General features: G+C 33.5%; 1 protein-coding gene across 4 annotated transcripts in view; it reads right to left on the bottom strand.

Annotated features, from left to right (window-relative positions):
• Nucleotides 1–19,441, bottom strand: part of CFAP54 (cilia and flagella associated protein 54) — a 100,213-nt gene that overhangs the window by 26,961 nt on the left and 53,811 nt on the right. For all 4 annotated transcript variants that reach the window (XR_013773955.1, XM_079303532.1, XM_079303534.1 and 1 more), the window contains exons 38-52: nucleotides 19,084–19,307; nucleotides 18,849–18,984; nucleotides 17,377–17,491; nucleotides 16,684–16,836; nucleotides 15,979–16,176; nucleotides 15,085–15,172; nucleotides 14,446–14,652; nucleotides 12,822–12,888; nucleotides 10,788–10,970; nucleotides 8,318–8,404; nucleotides 7,201–7,323; nucleotides 6,272–6,325; nucleotides 4,714–4,930; nucleotides 4,218–4,312; nucleotides 2,512–2,681 (exon numbers count right to left, since the gene is read on the bottom strand). Coding sequence is in view for 3 of the 4 variants with exons in the window: in XM_079303532.1 (XP_079159658.1) it covers nucleotides 2,512–2,681; nucleotides 4,218–4,312; nucleotides 4,714–4,930; nucleotides 6,272–6,325; nucleotides 7,201–7,323; nucleotides 8,318–8,404; nucleotides 10,788–10,970; nucleotides 12,822–12,888; nucleotides 14,446–14,652; nucleotides 15,085–15,172; nucleotides 15,979–16,176; nucleotides 16,684–16,836; nucleotides 17,377–17,491; nucleotides 18,849–18,984; nucleotides 19,084–19,307 (2,117 nt within the window). In the remaining variant the exon portion in view is untranslated. The remainder of the gene's footprint in view (nucleotides 1–2,511; nucleotides 2,682–4,217; nucleotides 4,313–4,713; nucleotides 4,931–6,271; nucleotides 6,326–7,200; nucleotides 7,324–8,317; nucleotides 8,405–10,787; nucleotides 10,971–12,821; nucleotides 12,889–14,445; nucleotides 14,653–15,084; nucleotides 15,173–15,978; nucleotides 16,177–16,683; nucleotides 16,837–17,376; nucleotides 17,492–18,848; nucleotides 18,985–19,083; nucleotides 19,308–19,441) is intronic.

The raw sequence follows: 19,441 nt of genomic DNA, 5'->3' as shown, positions 1-19,441 counted from the left end.
TGTTTTAAGCCAAAATTTATTCACATAAGCAGACAAGCACAATTTGGGTAATTAAAAAACTCACATTTATAGGAGAGACACCATGTAAGTACTCTCCTTGAGATCAATGGGATTAGTCCTATACAAAAACTTATTCTGAAGCATACATTTTTTTTGCAAGACAGAAGCTTGTAATGCAGTAGCTTCTCTTGATGAAATTTTTGTGACCCTCTTCTGCTGTCAACAAGAGTGATGTGTCTATATATTTCCCTTGACAAAATACACATCCTTTTATCAGCTGAATCAGAAAGTGACAAGATGATCAAAATAGGAAAGTACAGCTGACTATAACAATTTCACCACTAGGTCATTTTGCCAAAGGAAAAAAAAAAAGATGAATTTCTGTAATACCATGCAAAGTTTGATTTCTAGGCTGGCAGGCAGGAAACACTCAGCTGTCTGAAGAAATGTTTCATTTGTATCTGAGGCAGACATATCAGCAGTTTCCATGGTAGTGCAATAAAACTGCAAAAAAGGTTAAAAAACCCCAAACTCTTACTTTGTTTTTTGATGGGGTTTTTTTCCTGCTACTGACCACTTTCAATATCTCAACATCCACGAAACAATCACCCATCAAAAATTTGAGTCACAAAAAGGTGATCTATAAAAATATTTGACATCCATTGAAATCCTCAACATTCTAAAGTTTCTTCATATCTGAGACAAGTTATAAACCAACAGAGCAACTAGACTCTAGGATATAAACTGCATGGCAAAATGAAGGGTGCTATGTTGAAATGTCTTGCCTATACTAGAACCGGCTCAGCAGGGGGAAAATGTCTGAGACAGGACTGTACTATTGCAGGTTTTACTATGCCTGCAGTGACTGGTGGATTTCTCCTTGACAATTTATAGCAAATTAATCTAATTCAAAAAGCACTAAAAAATATTTGTATTTAATGATGAGAAATGTCCAACAAATAACCTACAAGTTCTTACTTTGCATCTTCACTAATGACATTATTGCTAAATGATTACAGTCCTAATATCTGAATTTTTGGCAAACTGAGTTCTTCTAAAATAGCATACACAAAACCTGAGGGAAGTACCACACTGCAGATTGTTACTGTTTTCAGTTCAGTGAAGCTCTTCAGAAGCTCTTGTCTTTGTTAACTATTTTTATTGCTGTACCATAACAGTGCAAAATAAATTGTACTATTTAAAAGGTATTGATTTTGAGAGCTTTTATTCAGCTAAGAGAGCTAAGAGATGGAAGGTGGCTTGTTTCATCATAGAATAAACCAGGTTTTTTTGATTGGGTAAAAAATCTCACTAAGACTGATTTATCTATTGGCCTGATGATCACCTACCACTTCATAAGCAATCTTCACCACTATTTTAACAATACAGGTTTTTTTCCCCTTTTTTTTGAAGCTTACTGTGATATAAGATTCATTGTAGGAATTCTGGTGTGTTTAGTTAGATTACATCTAACAAACATTACAAATACTGATTACATGGTACCAAATCTCAATCTAGTCTGGCAGGTGATGGATACACCTGAGTATGCTCCATTTGTAGTTAGCAATGTGTACATTCAAAGGCTTTTCCCTCTAATAAAATATTAGATAAAAAGAGTTTCACACTGATAAAAAGATGCATTGTTAAACTAACATCCTTACACAAATTAATATAAAATTACAGGTATGCTAAACAGACGAATCCTCCTAGGTGAAAGACCAAAACAATGCTTGGAATTTACCATCTACAAAGAGTGAATATATTTCTGTATGTACAGTATATTCCAAGAACATTAAAAATTGTACCTTCATTAAATTCCCCAACAGAAATCAGAATCTAAACAAAAATTTTTAAAAATCACAGAAGTTGGGAATGCTAATTTGGAGAGGCACATATATACAGATACATAGAGATAATTCAGCCATAGAGATAATACAACAGTATTTAGACACTAACAATATAACCACTACTGCTAAAATCTATTCTAACATGTTAACATTTACTTCAATGCTTTTTAACCACTGTAATTTAAAAAATAAAATTTTGGTGTTTTAATTTGAAACCAATAAGTACATCAAGAAGAAATGTTCCTTTAGGACAGAAATACAAGGCATTCTGGAACAAAGTAGAATTCAGTCATTCAGAGATAACATTAGTACTCTGTAGTACACTTTAAAATTATAAGAACACACATGATCTAACACATCCAGATTTTAACCAAAACCATGAATGTTGCAATTTTGTTTTTATACAACACTTCATCACAAAAACATCTCATGGAGAAATCGTAACTGATTCTTTGGACCAACTAAATCTCTGATCATCTTGTAAAAGTAAAATAAAGCAATAACAAAAAAATTAAATGCCTGCATATATTATATCTGTAAATATACTAATGGAGTTGTTACAGATAAGTACTAAGATTTACAATATTAGTGTAATAAATAAATTATTTTTTAATCATTGGGGGTCAATGCTGTGCAAGATAAGATTGTTCATAGTGTTACTTACCTGAGAGCTGCATGATACCTTTGCTGAGAAATAGAAGCAAGTTCAAGTTTGGCCTCAGTAATAGCCTCTAAATCTTCCACAGAATACTGAGATATGGCCCCATCATATTTATCCTGTATGTCCTGTACGAGATAGCTAAGACTTTCTTCAGCTTCTGTCAACAAAATCCCCTAGAGAAGAACACAGGCTTGTATGATTTCAAAAAGTAAAGAAATAAAAATTTTCTTTAGAAATATTTTTTTCTGTATAGCCTGCTATCACTACATCTTAAAATAAATCAATTTAAGTGCAATATGCCTTTTCCAAACCTGGGGATGGGGTGGGTAATTCTGCTTTTCTCAGGTTTTCGGAATCATTATATTCAAGTCAGCAACATCTTAACTGTGCCTGTACTATTGCCATGCATGCTTAATTACATATTTTAAGGTTTAGCAATGTTACTCACTAATTTCCCATTCTTTAACTAATAGCTATACTTGGTAATTTTTTACTATACTTCTCACTGTGCTTAGTAATTTTAAGCAATAAATACAATATTAAAAACAGCATTAGAGATATCAAAAGAAGCTACCACATTCTTTATTAGCTATATTTTGACATCCTTGTGTGCAGTATGTATTCTGAAAGTTCAACTATAATTTAGTCTTTCTGATCAACAAATCTGTAGGAAGCTGTAAAAAACACATCTAAAAAGAAGTTAATTTTAAATTAAATCACGACTGTGGAGCTTTCAGCAGAATTAAAAATTAATTTAAAGGTTTGTATCATCCAATACATTACTTTGATCAACATTCAGAGTTCTACTTAAAAAAAAAAAATCACACAGAAAACCAAGCCATAGAAACTCCTCCAAAATAATAGAATAGTTAAAGAAAATTCAAGAGTAAGAAATATATTATGCCTCTTAAATGAGCCCTATGCAATTTAAATGAATGTTCTTGAGTTATTTTCAAGTTGCTATTTTTGAGTTCTACTAAAACTTTCAAGTTTCTAGGGTATGACCTATACCAATTGTCATACAAAATCATCCTTCATTCTCCAGATGTACTTTTTGCATTACTTTGCTTGTAAGAATGGCCAAAAGTAGGCACATCCAAAGTGGAACACCTCTCTGAATTAAGAATATATCAGTCCTTAATTTTCATCCTTTTGTGATGTGAAACTGCCAAGCATAAACTTTACAATTAAACAAAATGCAACTAAACCAACCTCCTTCAAACAAAGAAGCTAATAGGCTGTGGTATGCTTTCTTCAAAATAAAGGACCAGGAGGAGCAACATGAAAAATTAGAAATATTTCATATATGAGAATGGTAGAGAATGTTTTTTTTTATTTGTATAGCATATTATCCCATCAAAGAGTCTCTGACATGTTCTACAGATGGCACCCTCTGGAAGGAGATGATTTTATCTTGAAATCCCATTCAGTATTTTTACCCTTTATGCTGGAATAGTCATAATGAGATCTGATTGTGGAAGTATTTCCCATCATTTGAAAAATGATGCACCAAAAATGAAAAATGATTGACCAAATAGTCAATACTTCAGGCACAGATACTAAGACTACAGTAAAATCAGAAACAGAAATTTTTTGTCTCCTTTTTCATACCATCCTCTCATCATGATTTCTGTTACATTGAAGACATTAACAATGTTTTTGGATCAATTTGCATATTCTTAATCCTTTTCTCCTAAAAATAAAATTACCTTCAGCATGGCTATATTTAATTCCTCTTTACAGTGAACAAGATGCACCATTCTGTCTCTCTGTTCCTGTTGTCTTGAATTATGATCAGCATCAACTGTCAAATATATTGCAGATAAAATTTCAGATAACAAATGCAGTACCAAAGCATTCTCAGTAATTTGAAGAACATAGACCTTTTCTCTTGACTTATATTTGGGACTTCCAACATCAAAATAAATAATAACAGAACAAAATAATAATAATAATAATAATAATAATTAATATAAAATAAAAATAGTATATTAATAATAATAAAAATATTAATAATAATAATAATATAAAAGAATAATAAAATAAGTTTAACAAGTCTTAATGCTTATTTTAATAATGACTGAATTTTTCAGCAACATTTAAAATTAATATTGATCATAACATGACATTAATTCAAATGCAATTAAAAGTGAAAAAAAAAATCTTGAAACAATATCAATAAAATGTTCCTATCCTAATAATTACCTTTTACAGTTGATGCTGTAGTTTTGTTTGGCTCTGGCAAGTTGTTGATGTCAAAAGAATATACATTTCTTTCAACTTTTTCAGGTATATTATTTATTGTGGCAGAAAGACAAATGATGAGATGCATTTTGGCTAAGGTTAATTTATTCATAATTTGCTGGTTGCACAGTGGCAGCATTGTTAAAGACAGGCTCCAATTAAATGTATCTTCCAGAACCTACAAGAAGGTTAACAATTGAGATTATTTGAAATGACATATTTTACTTTTTTTTGTTCAAGACATATTCTGCTTCTATTAATAGAAGCATTAATAGAAGCATTATTAATAATGACATAAATCAACAATTAACATGAATAATATTAGCAATATCCTCATTTATTATGAATGAGGTGTTTTTTTCCAAACTTCACCCCTTAGTAGCACTTGCTACAGCCTCAGAGATTGGTTTTACAGCAGAAGGTGCATCTATGAAGTTATAACTATTATCACTGAAATGCAGTTTCCTGAATTGTAGGTGAATCTGTAGTTCAAAAATCTCAACTAAAAGTCTGTTGTTAAGAAAGGAAAAAAATTCTTGCATCACATCATTTTAGCATATTTCATAGACTATTTTTGTTATTCATTATAGCATTCTTGTTTTATCATGAGTTCAATAGTTTCCTTTAGATTAATAAATTTACCAGTTGAAAATCTACACAGATTTGCAAGATCATGAGACCAGTAACACTGCCACATATACTGTGAAGTATCCAAATCAAAAGCTCAAGATAATGCACAACTTCAAAATAAATCAGAAACTTGTGAGATAAAAGGCTGTCAAGATACATTTCTCATTTCCATCCTATAATACCAACTGTTGTGGGAGACACACAAGCTTACTGTAAACAAGAGAGAAAAGTAGAGGGGGAAAAGTAGGTGGTTTAATTTACCAATTTGTTTTAATGGTACAACTTTTTCACATTCTGCTAATAACTACCCCTATCAGCTCAATGGACCTGTGATAAGATTAATAAAAGGAAATTATTAAAAATTAAAAATACAAAAGTTGTTATTGATGAATGGGTGATTTTAAATAAAAATGAGAAAAATACTGGTTTATAGAGTCATCATTTTAATTTTTTTTTCCCCCAGAAATGGACTTCAACCCCCATCTGAATTAGGACAAATCTACAAAGACAACCCTTGATTGATTTAAATTATAACATTAAAAGCCTGATACTCTCAATATTTTAGCAGAATAAAGCAGCTGACCTTCCATATCACAACAAAGCCTGAATAATTCCATTAGTGTGTTTTGCATAGAAATGCCACAGATTTGTTCACATTAGGTCTCTCATCTGAAAAATGGGGAAAATGGTAGTTGCCCTTCCCTTGAGAGGTCAGCCATAAAATTTAAAATTTAGGAAATAGTAATCCATTGAGAAGAATGTCTTCTATTCACTGCATTTTTAAATAATGACAAGGATATTTTCTGAACTGGAAATTCCTATCTTAAGACAGAGAAATAAGTATTTATGTAGAGCTTAAAACATTTACTATTTCAGAGGGGTTTTTTACCTGCAAGTTTGTAGCAGTCATGAGAGATTGTGAGGAATCAAATTTCTGTAAGGCCTGCAAAATGGACAAAACCAAAAGAAAGTAATGTGTTACAATATGAATATAAAACCAATGAGTTAACAGAGGTGAGAGGAGGGAAATATCTCTTCAAATCAGCTCATGGAATTTGATTTGTTCTGTGTCATTGTCTGCAACACAGGGTAAAGAAAGCAAACAAAGTCTGTCCAATGTTTGACAATGCTTTTGGTGATGAAATTTTTCCTACAGTTCATGCTAAATTTCACCTGGTGCTCTGTCCAGAAGTTTTTTGTCATGTCACTTACCCAAAAGCACCACTCAGATAAGGGAGACCTTAATTGCATTTGTCCAGGATTAAATTTTGGTATGTGCTTGGGAAACAAGGAAAGGATGGTTATGGGAGAGGCTTACCCCACAACCTGATCTGCCTGCCCAGGTGTGCTCACAGGTGAGACAAAAGCCCAGGTCAGTTGCTAACAGCTGCCAACCCTTGCAGCACATTAATGACCAGGTAGAGGGAAAATCAAACTGACCTGGGGTGATGTGAGTGTCAGGGTTCTGTGGGCAGCAATAGCTCTTATGGCCCAGCATCTCCTGAGGCTGCCCCCCTCCCCAGGACCCCATGTCAGCTTTATCCATACTTTTCATGCCTGCATATGAAATCACAAATTGTTTTTTCTACAGTAGTATCTGCAGTACTCAGTGTATAAAACCACGTTTCAAAACTGATTTTTGTTCCTACTGTTTAGTGAGAGATTTTAATGTCATCCAAAGCCTACTATTTGATTTATCTATTGAAAGAAATATAGGAAGTTTTTAGGAATGTGTAAGAACTTGCAGATTGGAGTATGTGAGGTTTTCCAAAGTAAATGGATTGTTACAGTTCAATGTCATACTTTTCTGGTTTTTACCTGAATTTGTTCAGTATGTCTGTATCCTGCTGGTATTTTCCATGGAATTTTCTCTCCCAAAATAAGCAAAGACAGTTCATGAAAGGCCTCAGTAAAAAATCCTAGATCTGCAAGTACATTAATCTATGAAAAAATAACAAATCCTTTGATGTGAATGTTATTAATTATTCTTCTTGCTCAAAATAAACTGTATTTAAAGAAATTTTCAAATACATTTGGATACCAATAGTACCTTGATGGAGAATGATCTTCAATAGAAAGAAATCTTTTATATATCATAGGGAATAATTTCAAAGATGGATCTTTCTTTTTTAAAAACAAATTCTTTAAAAGATTGCTCCTGACAAAGGGAAAGAACTTGCTTCATCTGATAAGAGTTTTGCCTACCTGTCCAAGATCTTATCAAAATCTGTTTCATAGATTTTACTCATCTTAGTCTCATAGTGCTCAGCTACTCTACCTAACCCATATCAGCATTTCCTGAAAATATCTAAAACCAGTATAACTTTGACTCTTAATAGTCTTACTGACTCTTGATACTTATATGCCTTAAAAAATCCCCCAAAACTCACAAATTATTTAAACAACAACAAAAACAAAGGTGAATATTAGTGAAAAGACAAAAATCTGTTCCTAGATTTCATGGAACCTTGTTCTACCATGACAGTAAGAACAAAGACAGAAGTAAACATTTGCAGAAAAAGAATGTCATTCGTGTTTTGCACTTAATAAAACATTTCAAAGAAAAGTGGAACAAAAAGTGGATAAAAAATACCAAGTGAGAAGTCTGGACCAAAAAAGAAAAACCTCCCTTTCATTAAATAGAGATTAGAAAGAATTTATAGAAGCACTCAACAGTCTATGTAGGATATTAACAGTAAAACTCTATAAATAACTCTGCATGCTACTAAAATTGAGAATATAAATGATAATTGCATTTAGAAAGTACCCCTACCATCTGCTCTGCTACAAAACACTAAGCAACAGCTGATCTTGAAAGCATTACTTTTAACAGTAGAAATACATTAATATTACATTTACTACATTTAACAAAGAATTTAATATTTTTTAAACTTACTTGAAAAACCATGTGTTTTGAGAAAGTTTATTTAATTACCTTGAGGATTCTTCCTTCAATACATTTCACTGGGTCCTTACAAATCTCAGATACAATATATTGGTATAATGTGAACAGAGGTAAAATCTGTAGCAAAATAGTAGTTCATGCAGCATTAACAACATACAGGATACAATTATGGAAATACACATTGCCATCACATATCAAAAGTATATAGATAACATAAGATTACTGATTTGACCATCATACACTATCACTACTTCTCTTATGCTTTCTGAAAGATTAATGTGTTAAAAAGTTCTTCAGCTTGCTAAAGTTAACCCCTGATACTACATTGTATGTTGTTCACAATAAGAAGTGAAGTTTGTCCAAATTATTCTGTGTTCAAGGTGGGGTCTTTTATTACATTATTACTGAGTAAACCTACTGAAAATAGGTTGATATGAGGGTTATCTAAAACAGTCTGCATTTTCATGCCATATTTTTTTTTCAATATAACTAACAGAATAATAGAATTCTGTAAGCTTATTTAAATAAACACTATTAAGTCCTGCAACTTAGTGAAATCATACCAGTTGTGAAATAAAGTGGATGGTGAAATTTATCTACATTAATTTTAAATAGAATTTTTTTTGTAGGAACAACTGAAAAAAAACCAACTTAACTGAGCACTATTAAAGTATAGAGACACTGTATATCCTTCCAGTGTGTGAAGAGGGCCTACAGGGAAGCTGGAGAGGACTCTTCATCAGGAACTGTAGTGATAGGACAAGGAGCAATGGGTACAAAGTGAAAGAGGGGAAATCTAGGTTAGATATTAGGAGGAAGTTCTTTACTGTGAGGATGGTGAGACAGGGGAGCAGGTACCTAGTGAACTTGTGGATGCCCCAGTTGTGCAAGTGTGAGGTTTGGCATGGGAGGTTTGGACTACATGATCTTTAAATGTCTCTTCCAACCCTAAACATTCTATGATTCTATGATCTATTGTTATACAATATTTCAGAAAAAGCAAATTCTTTCCTAACAGATTTATGTGTTTATTGAAAATGAAAGAACTTCTAAAATTTAATTACTGTTCATCTTTTACATTTTTCTTCTCTTTAAAATGTCCCCAAGCTTAGATAATGCTAGCAGCATTGTTAGATTTTTTTGTCAGATTCACTTTAAGTTTCCATAATGTAGCTTCATACTTCTGAATTTGGATTAAAAATGCTTGAGGCAAATGTTTTAATTGTACCCAGACAGTTTCCTACTGATATTTGAAGTAGTTAAAAAAAATGAGTCCTTGAAGTTTTATTTTTAATAAAATTTGAATCTTGTATTTTGATTTAAGTGTCAAATCAACTTTGCGCCCACCATCCAAAACATCTCCACACAATAAGCATTCAAGGGAAATGAAGCTCTCATTCAGCTAAAGCTGCAATTGCTTTCACCATGATCCATGACTTGGATCTATGTTCTGCTGGCAAAAGTGCAGAAAGCATCAAAAATCTGCATAGCTATGTGAAGCAAGCAGTCAAATTAAGTGCCTCTGGTTCCAGGTAATTGTCTGCTCCTTGATTTTATTGGATCTCCCATAGCAAGGACAGTTACACAAAGCTAAATAACAAAGTGAACTCCAGTAAAGCAGGATGGGAAAAAGCAACAATGGGAGTTAGCCTGAAGATCCAAAAGAAATCAATCCAACAAAATGCCTGCTGACAAAAAATGGGTAACATCTTTCTGCCTCCTCCTGTCTAACTCCTCTTCCATCTTTACCTCCCAACTTTTGTTACTCCCTGCTGCAAGTTCTGCAATCTTTTCCCCTCCCTGGCATTGACTCTGCCCCTTCCAGAACCTTGCCATAAGTGGATTCAATTCATCAAAGCTGGAAAAATCCATCTGCTTTTTCATTTGGAAAGTTTTCTGTCATGTGTGATTTACAGAGGCATAAAATAATCACCTGACAGGAAATTCTGTTAGTGCATACAAGATCTAACTAGAAAAAAGAGAGCATTGCACCTTTTTCAGTACTGGTAATCGATTCAATCTATTTATTCTAATGTACAGCACTGCACTGTTGAAGGAAGCTAAATTGAAGTGGAAATTATCAGATATTAAATGGAGGAAATAAGAATATGACCAGCATAGGAGGGAAGTTATAAAAACACTTCATATAGTGGAATAAGAGAACATGAAAAGAAGAAAGGCAGAAGGGACTTTTATCTACTGGAAGTTAAAGTATTGAAAGCAATCTGGACATACTGCTTTTAAAGTATTTAATAGAAAATTTCTCCTAAAATGCCTAAGCTAAATGAATCATGTGTTGGCATCTTCCAAAATAAAAAGATTTTCCTGTGCTTTCTAGAACATATATGCAGCAAGCTATACATTTTTATAAGGGCCACAGAACATAGCCTTAGGAGTATTTTGCTAGAGGTTCTGAGGTATCTCATAAGTACAACCCAGACAAAAAAGTAAGACTAGGCATCTTAAAAATAATTTCCAGAGCATAAAAAATAATACTTACTATTAAATTTTGTTTTGCATAATGTAGTTCAAACATAATGAAATTCAGACTTGCTACTACAGTAGAGGTGTCAGCTCTGTAGCGATCAGAGAACAGGTCAATACCAGGAATAAGAATATTTGTTTCATACTGTACAAAGTCATAGTCAGATGTTGGATGTGGAAGAGAAGCTCTAAACAGGGTCTGAAAATAATAACAGTGAATTATTTTTGAAAAGTTGTACAGCTATTAGTGAGAAACTATAAACTCCAACTCATAGATTACTTCATAAACACAACTCCGTCAAGGCCTTAATTATTCAGCTGTTTCCAGCCACAACATTGAAAAATATTTTCAGAGAAAATGTTTTATGTGTGAAGTTGATGGAGAAATAAACAAGCTGTAAATAGTCTAATAGCCCCATCGTTTCTGGGAGACTTGTTGACTTTAAGTCCTGTTAAAAGCTACTTCCACCCTAGTTTCACCTTTAACTAGGTCAGGTAGTGCAGCTTATCAGCTACTGCAGCTTAAATCATGTAACTAAAAACTAATATGAAATTTAATAATTTCTGGGAGAGTTGCTGACTTTAAAGCCAGTTAAATGTTTGTTTGACTCTAGTTCAACCTTTAACTAGGTCAGCTAGCACAGCCTAAATCATATAATGAAAAACTAATATGAAATTCAAGGAAATCATTTAAATGTTCTCTCTTAAAAAGGGAAGAATGCTAACACTGTATCTGATGTTGGATATTCCTTCCCAATTGTGTTTATCTTGGTGTAATTAGCAATGATATGCTAGAAAAATTTGCATTTACACTCAGATCTGAGATATTAACAAGCCTAAAGCCTACACCAGAGGTGGAATTTAAACAAGGTTATAAAAGCTTTCCAATTCAAGGAACAAATTATGGCTTGAACTTCTTGCAGTACAGTGACAGTAATTGATTATATTTTTCAAGAAAATCACCCTGCAAGCTGCTTCTATCCCAATTAATATCAGACCCATTTCAGTCAAGTCACAATTATTTCTACTGTTATACAACTGGTACAAATGCTTGCTACCATTTCTGTCGAAAGGAGGAATCACCTTTGATCAGCTTTGTAATTGTTCAGCAATTGCAGTGCTAGAAGCAAGTAAAAAGTCCCCTTTACCTTTGTTTCTTCAATTTGTTTTCCCTTAGCAAGTCGAATTTAGCAAGTTGAATTTAGCAAGTTTTCTAATGTGGGCTAGGACAGGTCTCCCAGTCACAATCATGACATAAGATATCAGAGAGTGTCATTGCTTGGTTTTGGAAAAAGCCAGATAACTTCCTGAAGCTGCACTGGGATGAGTAATCATTGGTCTCAGGAGAGGATAACTGGCAGAGTATTCTGCAGCTTATTTTTCTGTACAACTTTTGCTATTGGCATCTTAACTTCAATTTAAAAGTAAACAGATTTTTTTTTTCTCTATAGGTATTTTTTCTGAAAGTCTGCAAACTTAATTTTAATGATCTTATTTTCTTGTGAGTGAAACTGGATCATTTTTTAATATCCTCTGGTTTTAGAGAAAACTTATTATAGAGCTGAGGTTTCAGTATTACAAACTAATATTTTTCAGTGCAAAAAAGGATTCAAAAATTTCTTTTTTTCTAAAGAGCCTGTGCTCTTGGTCGAAAATTTAAGACTACTGTGAAGACTCTACAGATCTAAAAGAGAGCACTCTGCTGTTATTGATGCCATCCAGCCCTTCCTGAACAGAGTACTTCAAGAGAAGAAAAATACATTTGACTATCAAATGTTTTAGTCATCTTCTCTTTTCAGTATTTTTTCTCTGACACACTCTCACCTCCTATTGAAGTGATAACTTTTAGGCTATAATACAGGAATAATGTTAAAAAACAAAGAATAAAAACATTATATCTAATATGCATAAATTGTTAGATACCTCTGATCTCCATTTTTCCTTTACAACCAAAAAGAGAAACAAAACAAAAAGAGAATTATGTTAACAGAGGGTCATTTTAGAAGCAATTTGTTAACTTCACAAATTTGAACTGAAATTACATTCTTACCTTAAAAAGTATCGCAGAAAAATAGCAGTATTTTCTTCTTAATCTCATCTGTGATGTTGTTATATACCTAAAGCACAACAAATAATAATACAAATGTACCCATCCATATAAATTATTTAAATCCTTGGGGTTTTAGTCTAATATGATAGTAATACTAACACAATCTAGATGTTTTTCCTTCTGGAAAACAACTGCCTGTTTTTAAATAGGTGCTTGGCCACACCATGCAAAGAAGCATTTGCCCAGAGACATGCCTAGACAAAGGGAGTTGTCTAGATTATCTTCAATATTAAAGGAGAGACACAGGCAATCTAAGGGCAAACTCCATCTCATACAAAACTTGAAAGATAAAGCAGATTAAGCTACTCACACTTTAAAGTGTGTATTCTTTCCATAAAAGAAGCCTAAGATAACTAGCACATGGATTTTAACATGGCAGGTGTCTAGCTAAATTTAATGATTCACATGCAGCACCTCATCAGAGCCCTAAACCATTATGGTAGCAGGGTAGTCCTATGATCAACAGCCCTAGAAATCTTTACTTCAATATTAGAATCCTTTAATCTGCATTTTACAGCCTGTGACTAAGCTGCTGTAGAAAGAGCAACTCGAAAGATGTTTAACAGTCCAAACACAAAAGAACAGTCTAAACACAAAAGAACCACCTAAGGGAGAAGCCAGAAGAACAGCTCCCTCCAAATCCTGCCAGGATTTGGAATGGATGCATTAGCAGTGAAGGGATAGTATCTAGTGCAGCAAATAGGTGCCACAAACACCTGTAAAAGCAGCTAGGGATTTGGTCTCGCCTAATTAGACCTGAGACTGAGCCACAGCTCAGAATTAGAAGAGCTGTCATTTATAACCAAGTTAAACTCACTCCTTTTCCTTTTGGGTGCTAATTTTTAACGTGGCAATGCCACTTCATCCTGAAATACCCATGCTAGCACTTGCAAAGCTACCTTGGCTTATAGATATTTTACAGTGCTATTCATATGACCTGCTTCACAGGTAAGGCAATTTATTCAGCTGAAGCTCTGCCCTTTCATGGCTATAGTTTTTTTAAGGTCATTTAATGCTGTGTTGGGTACTTCTAGATTATATTTTGTACATTACATTGAGGAACAGCTCAGAATTACATTCACAGTGTTTTATCAGCAGTCAAGGAGTACTGGATGCAAATAGTTATTGATAGTAGATTTTTATACAGTAATTCAAATTTCATTGAGATCTAATTCACCAGAAAACTAGTACTTTAGGCAGTAAATATGACCTCAAGATAAATTAATATCTAATATGTGCAATAACTTGGTAAATGTGATATTTTCATTGAAAATCAATATGACTGTAAAATCCTTGCACTTATGACGTTTTATCATTTTGTTTCTTTTAATGATCTCTTCCTTCAGTTGCATTTATGATCAAAGATAAGCACTCAAGAAAAGTAAAAAACAATATTCTCCAAAGGAGCAAATTTCTCCCTAAAAGGAAAAATTCCTCTGCTTTTGATGAGTCTTTTTTATAACAACTCACTATTGGTTTTTAATTAATTTGAAGTTGCTTCATATCTTGGATGAGCAATTTGTTTAAAATGCTCTAAAAATACATATATAGGTGAGATACTTACTGAGCTATCTTAGCCACTAGGACTGCTGCATGTAAACATCCCCAAGCTCCAGCCTGAGAAAGAAATGTCTCACTCATATCAACTGATCTTCTAACTGCAAAGCAGTCTGTAGCATCCTTTGGAAAACTCAAGTCTTCCCAGATGTTAAGAGCATCAGCAATGTTGAGTGTTTCATCAAGGGCTTGACACCAACATTTTAAAGCAGCTCTGTAACATAAAAAATACCATCATATTGCTGACATTTTCCAAAGTGGGAGATAAGACCTGCTTCATTTTTCCTTTATTGACTGAGATTTAACTAATTCTGACTGGGTCACAAACTGAAATACAAGTTCTACAACACAAAAAACATACCATTCCTGTCCAAGAGAATTATTGGGACTCAAATCACCAAGCTATAGATATTATTTCTTAAAAGCACAAAAATGTATCATTATTTGCTTAATGGCAATTAGGTAGCCAAGAAAAATACACAATGTATAGGAAAAAGCCCTCATAAAATATAGCTAATAGTAAGTTAGATGAAAGAAGTTATATGGACTACTGGACAGCACAAGAACTTACAAGACAGTTGAGGGGTATAGGACTGACAATCAAAAAAAATGAAACTGTGCTCTTTTTAATGCAGTAAGTACTTACCTTTTATTTCCAGAATACAATTGTAGATTTCCAAGTTCATGTAGAGCCTGTACCTTGAGGTCTCTCTGGTTATTCATTTCAAGGATTCCTGTAATTTATTTTTAATCAATTAAAAAAAGTCGTATCATTAAACCGGTTACTGAACCTTGAACAAATCTGGCATGAGTAGACATGAATTCACATGCAATTCAACGCATAAATTTTTTTTTAAATTTATTTGTTTTGTATATTTTACCTTCAAATGTACCATTTCTTATTTCAACTAACTTTGAAAGCAAAAATAAGACATACAGACCTCTTTACCAAATCTTTTGTATTTTTTGTTTTTTCAGACCTCTCAGATTTCTTCTGGTTCACAAGATAAACTAAAAAGCAGGTCATTGGCCCTGCTGAACAACTCTGCCTGTATACAGCACAGTAACACTCTCACAGACTCCTTTTGGGAACCCATGCTGCAAATAAAACCACTTAGAGCATCTGTTGACCTAGAACACTTGACCTGTTTAGTCATACAGCAAGGTGAGGAGCTTGACTGCATGAATAAAGCCATACCAGAATGAAAGATGGAAATCAAGTAACTAGGTCACATATTCAAATGCACAGAATCTGAAAAGTCTGCTTGTTGGGGGAAAAAACTGTCATGGAATTAAAATGAATCTGCTAAATATTGCATCAAATTCTGAATTGAGGTTTAATCAGCATAACACCACTGAAGTAATGCTTTTCCATAAAATGAGATAACTAGAAATTATGAACCAGCTAATGGCTTGTTTAATATCTAATGCAGACTTCCTCAATCAAGAGGAAGAAGGTTGTGGTAAACATAAATAAACACAGATAGGCAGAACATTGGTACTTCTTAGCTGTAAGGAGAAATTTATGAAAAAAAAATACCTATTGTTTGTTCATAGGAAGAGATAATTACTGAAATCTGTGACTTTGGTATTTGTCTGCTCTCAACCATACTGGAGAAATTATAATTTTCGTTAGAAAGGTCACACGGTGTTGGTGGAAATATCACTTCATCTCCCACGTTAAATTTCAGTGTTCTGCTTGAAGAGTTATGATTGCTGATTGCTCTTCCAGCATTTCCTAAATTAGAAAAGTGATTTATGCAATCAGTTTGGAAAAGTATTACACTATTTCCAGCACCCCAAATATTTCCACACTATGTTAGTCAAACAAATATACAATTCCTGTGTACCCTATTTCCATGTGGTTTCCTATAATCCTGTTTGTCTCCTAATTAAACTTACTGGACTTAATTCACTGGCCAGTGTAACCAAAGGATATGTGCTCTGTTAGTGAAAATAAACTTGGGAAGATCTGCCAGTTAGTCCTCTGACAGAAGTATGGCTCAAACAGACAGGTGACACAGCTGCATGAAAAGAAATTTATTATCCAGCTATTAGACAAATCATAGGAAACAAGGCTTAGAGCTGGTGTTTATAGAACTTCAAGTTTCACTTCATATTCTATATTTTTTTCTAATTGTCAGAAACTAAAACTTGAATTTAGAAAATTCTGTCCCTTTTACTCTTTGCTATTTTAACTGCATATACACTTTATGAAAAGACAACACTTCAATGAATCACTCACCTTGTGTGTGTGCAAGAAATAAGGAAAGTAGTTTTCTGCTATGTCTCAGTGCTCTGCTTTGATATTTAGATTTTTCTAGAGTTTCTCTAAAACATTTCAGTGTATCATTCACATCAAGAGGCACACAAACTAGGGCTTTTCTTTGATTGTTATCTGAAAGGAATTAATAATTAAGAAGAAAAATTTTCTGATATGTAAATATATATTTTTAGTAAATCACCCTGCAAAACATATTTGAACTTTTCACAACTTCAAAATTAAAGCATATTAAAAGTTTTCCCTTTTTTCCTGTTGCTTTATAAATTAAAGCAAATTATCAACCACCAGAAACATTAATTCTGTCAATAACAGTGCTGATTTACACTAACTTCTGGGTATATTGCTAGATATCAAAAAATACCAACAGAAAACTAGACTGAGACAACCACACTGCCTCACAGGCTGTACCTGCTGTCACCTGCTTTTCTCTGCTTTCAGACATAGTTTGAACATATTTTGAAATATCCTGACAATATTACAATCCATCCAAAATAACAAAAACAACAATTTGAAGATAAAGCTCAGTTTATAATAAAAGACACATTGTAGGAGAAGTGGAAGAACTATAAGGAGAGGAAACAGAATTTTAAAAAGAATCCAGTATGAAACAAAGACTTTAGGAGAAAGGAGAACAATACTAAATTTTGCTCTAACCTGTAGGATCATTATTCATCTCAGCATTGAAAGAGTGTCCAGGAAAAACCCCTTCACTGGCAGAACGAGCAACAGGCAGCTCTAATTTGTACCCTATGTAGTTTCTGCACGTCATCTAAAAAGCAGGATTTGTTTCATGATAACTGAATAATGTTAAGAAAAATCAATGTTTGGTTCTTACAGCTAAATATCTATATACTCAGTCATATGACAAAATAAAAAGAAAGCCAATTAAGAAAAACACCAATGGCCCATAGCAAGTACTCTTGTCATTAATAGGTGAAACATTCACACCTAAATATTGGATATAAGCATTTTGAAGTTGCACTAAACTTGTGTCTTATTTGGTATTTGCCATAATCATTAGCAACTCCTTGATGTCCTGCAAATATTCCACCTTTTTTTCTCCAGATGAAAGCCTGCCACTTCAGAAGCAGAAGGACCGACAGAACTAGCTCTAGACTCTGAATGGCACTGATTTATGAAATGTAGCCATAAACTCAAAATTTCTTACCTGAAATCATTATTACTACTAGCTAACACTAGCCTTTAATCTATAAGCTGCCTTTGAAAACTGTGATTACTTTTCCACACCTCAGTGATCAGCATTATAAAGTGGCTTGCTATGGTGCCCTTTTCTAGACAAAGGACCATGTTCTGAATGGCTGGGCCAGAGAGAATCTGCAGGAAACAGGAAACACAGAGCACCTCAGCTGCCCTTGAGTGCCTTCAGAGTCCCTGCAAGCCCTGGGCACTGGGGTCTCTAGGCAAGGCAGTGGCTCCTGAACCCAATGTTCATGTTCAGAACAAACTTGTTTGGTACTTCCCCCTCCTTTCCTTTAAGTCCTCTCTTTACATTAGAAACAGAAATATCGTAAAATATCCACAGTGAGACTGACTTCAGCAAAACTTCTTAGAAATAAACCTTGCATTTAAAAAATGGAAAATTCTCATTTCTAATAGCTAACTCAATGAATTCAATTTCCAAGTGGCACAGTTAAGTAAATATACAGAGCCATGGCTTTTAATGAGAGGAACTTACTGAGCTGGTCAGGGGTGTTTTTGGTTGTGATCAAGTTTTTTAAAGTGTTTGTTCAGCATTGTCAATGTTTGGTTTAACTCAATTTTATTAACTTTTGGAGCAATGTCCCAATGCAGAAACAAAGCAATATCCAAATAAATGTTTTAGGTTAAAAGAGTGGCATCAAGAAATAAAATTAAATTAGATTTAGGCTTATAATATGGAATGGGTATGTTGTGCATGGAAGAAATGTCCTCTGGGTCATCTGTTGCTCTTGGAATCATGTCATACAAGCCTTTTCATGTACTTCAATCAATTATGTTCATTAATTTGTTATAATTGACTACTTGGTAACACTATGAGAAAGCGTATTAATCTCATCAGTGAAAGTGATTCTCCACATTTCATTCACATTAAGAGTCAGTGCCCCAAAAAGAAATCTGTGTTTCACCTTCTGTGCACCATCAGACAGATATTTTGTGAAATGAGGTTCATGGCTGTCTGGGCCACTGAACTGCTGTATCCTTTCTAGCAGCTGCCTCTGTGCATACACCAGCAGTGGACTCACTTGTTCTGTAAACCTCTCACTGGAAAAAAAAAAGTGGCATATTATGGCATAAAATGGTATATTAAACTATATAATGTTAACCTTTTAGTCTTTAATTATTAGACTTGGTATAACTTACTGTGTAAATATGTTAAATTGTACAGCTATGTGTACCAGTGCTTTCCACTTCTTCATGTGATACAACAGTTCTATTGTTTTAAGAATCAGATTACATATCCATCTCAGGTCGACCACATTCACATCATCCAGGGGAGGCTGGGGATGAAGATTAGAACCACCATTCTCATGCATAATACCTCCTAAACAACTGGGAATGCAAAAGTCTCCTTCAGGATCCACAATCTACAATGAAGAAATATTATTATACCTGTTATTTTCAAAAGTGTTTTTAGGACAAATCAATTACAGATATTAGAAAGTACTGTAATCATCTAAAACACTTGTTACAGAGAATAAATTTGAGATAAAACAATGCA

The sequence above is a fragment of the Erithacus rubecula genome, assembly GCF_903797595.1.
Source record: "Erithacus rubecula genome assembly, chromosome: 4".
Classification (NCBI taxonomy): domain Eukaryota; kingdom Metazoa; phylum Chordata; class Aves; order Passeriformes; family Muscicapidae; genus Erithacus; species Erithacus rubecula.
Note: the sequence above shows the minus strand (reverse complement) of the source record. Positions and strands in the feature narration are given on the sequence as shown.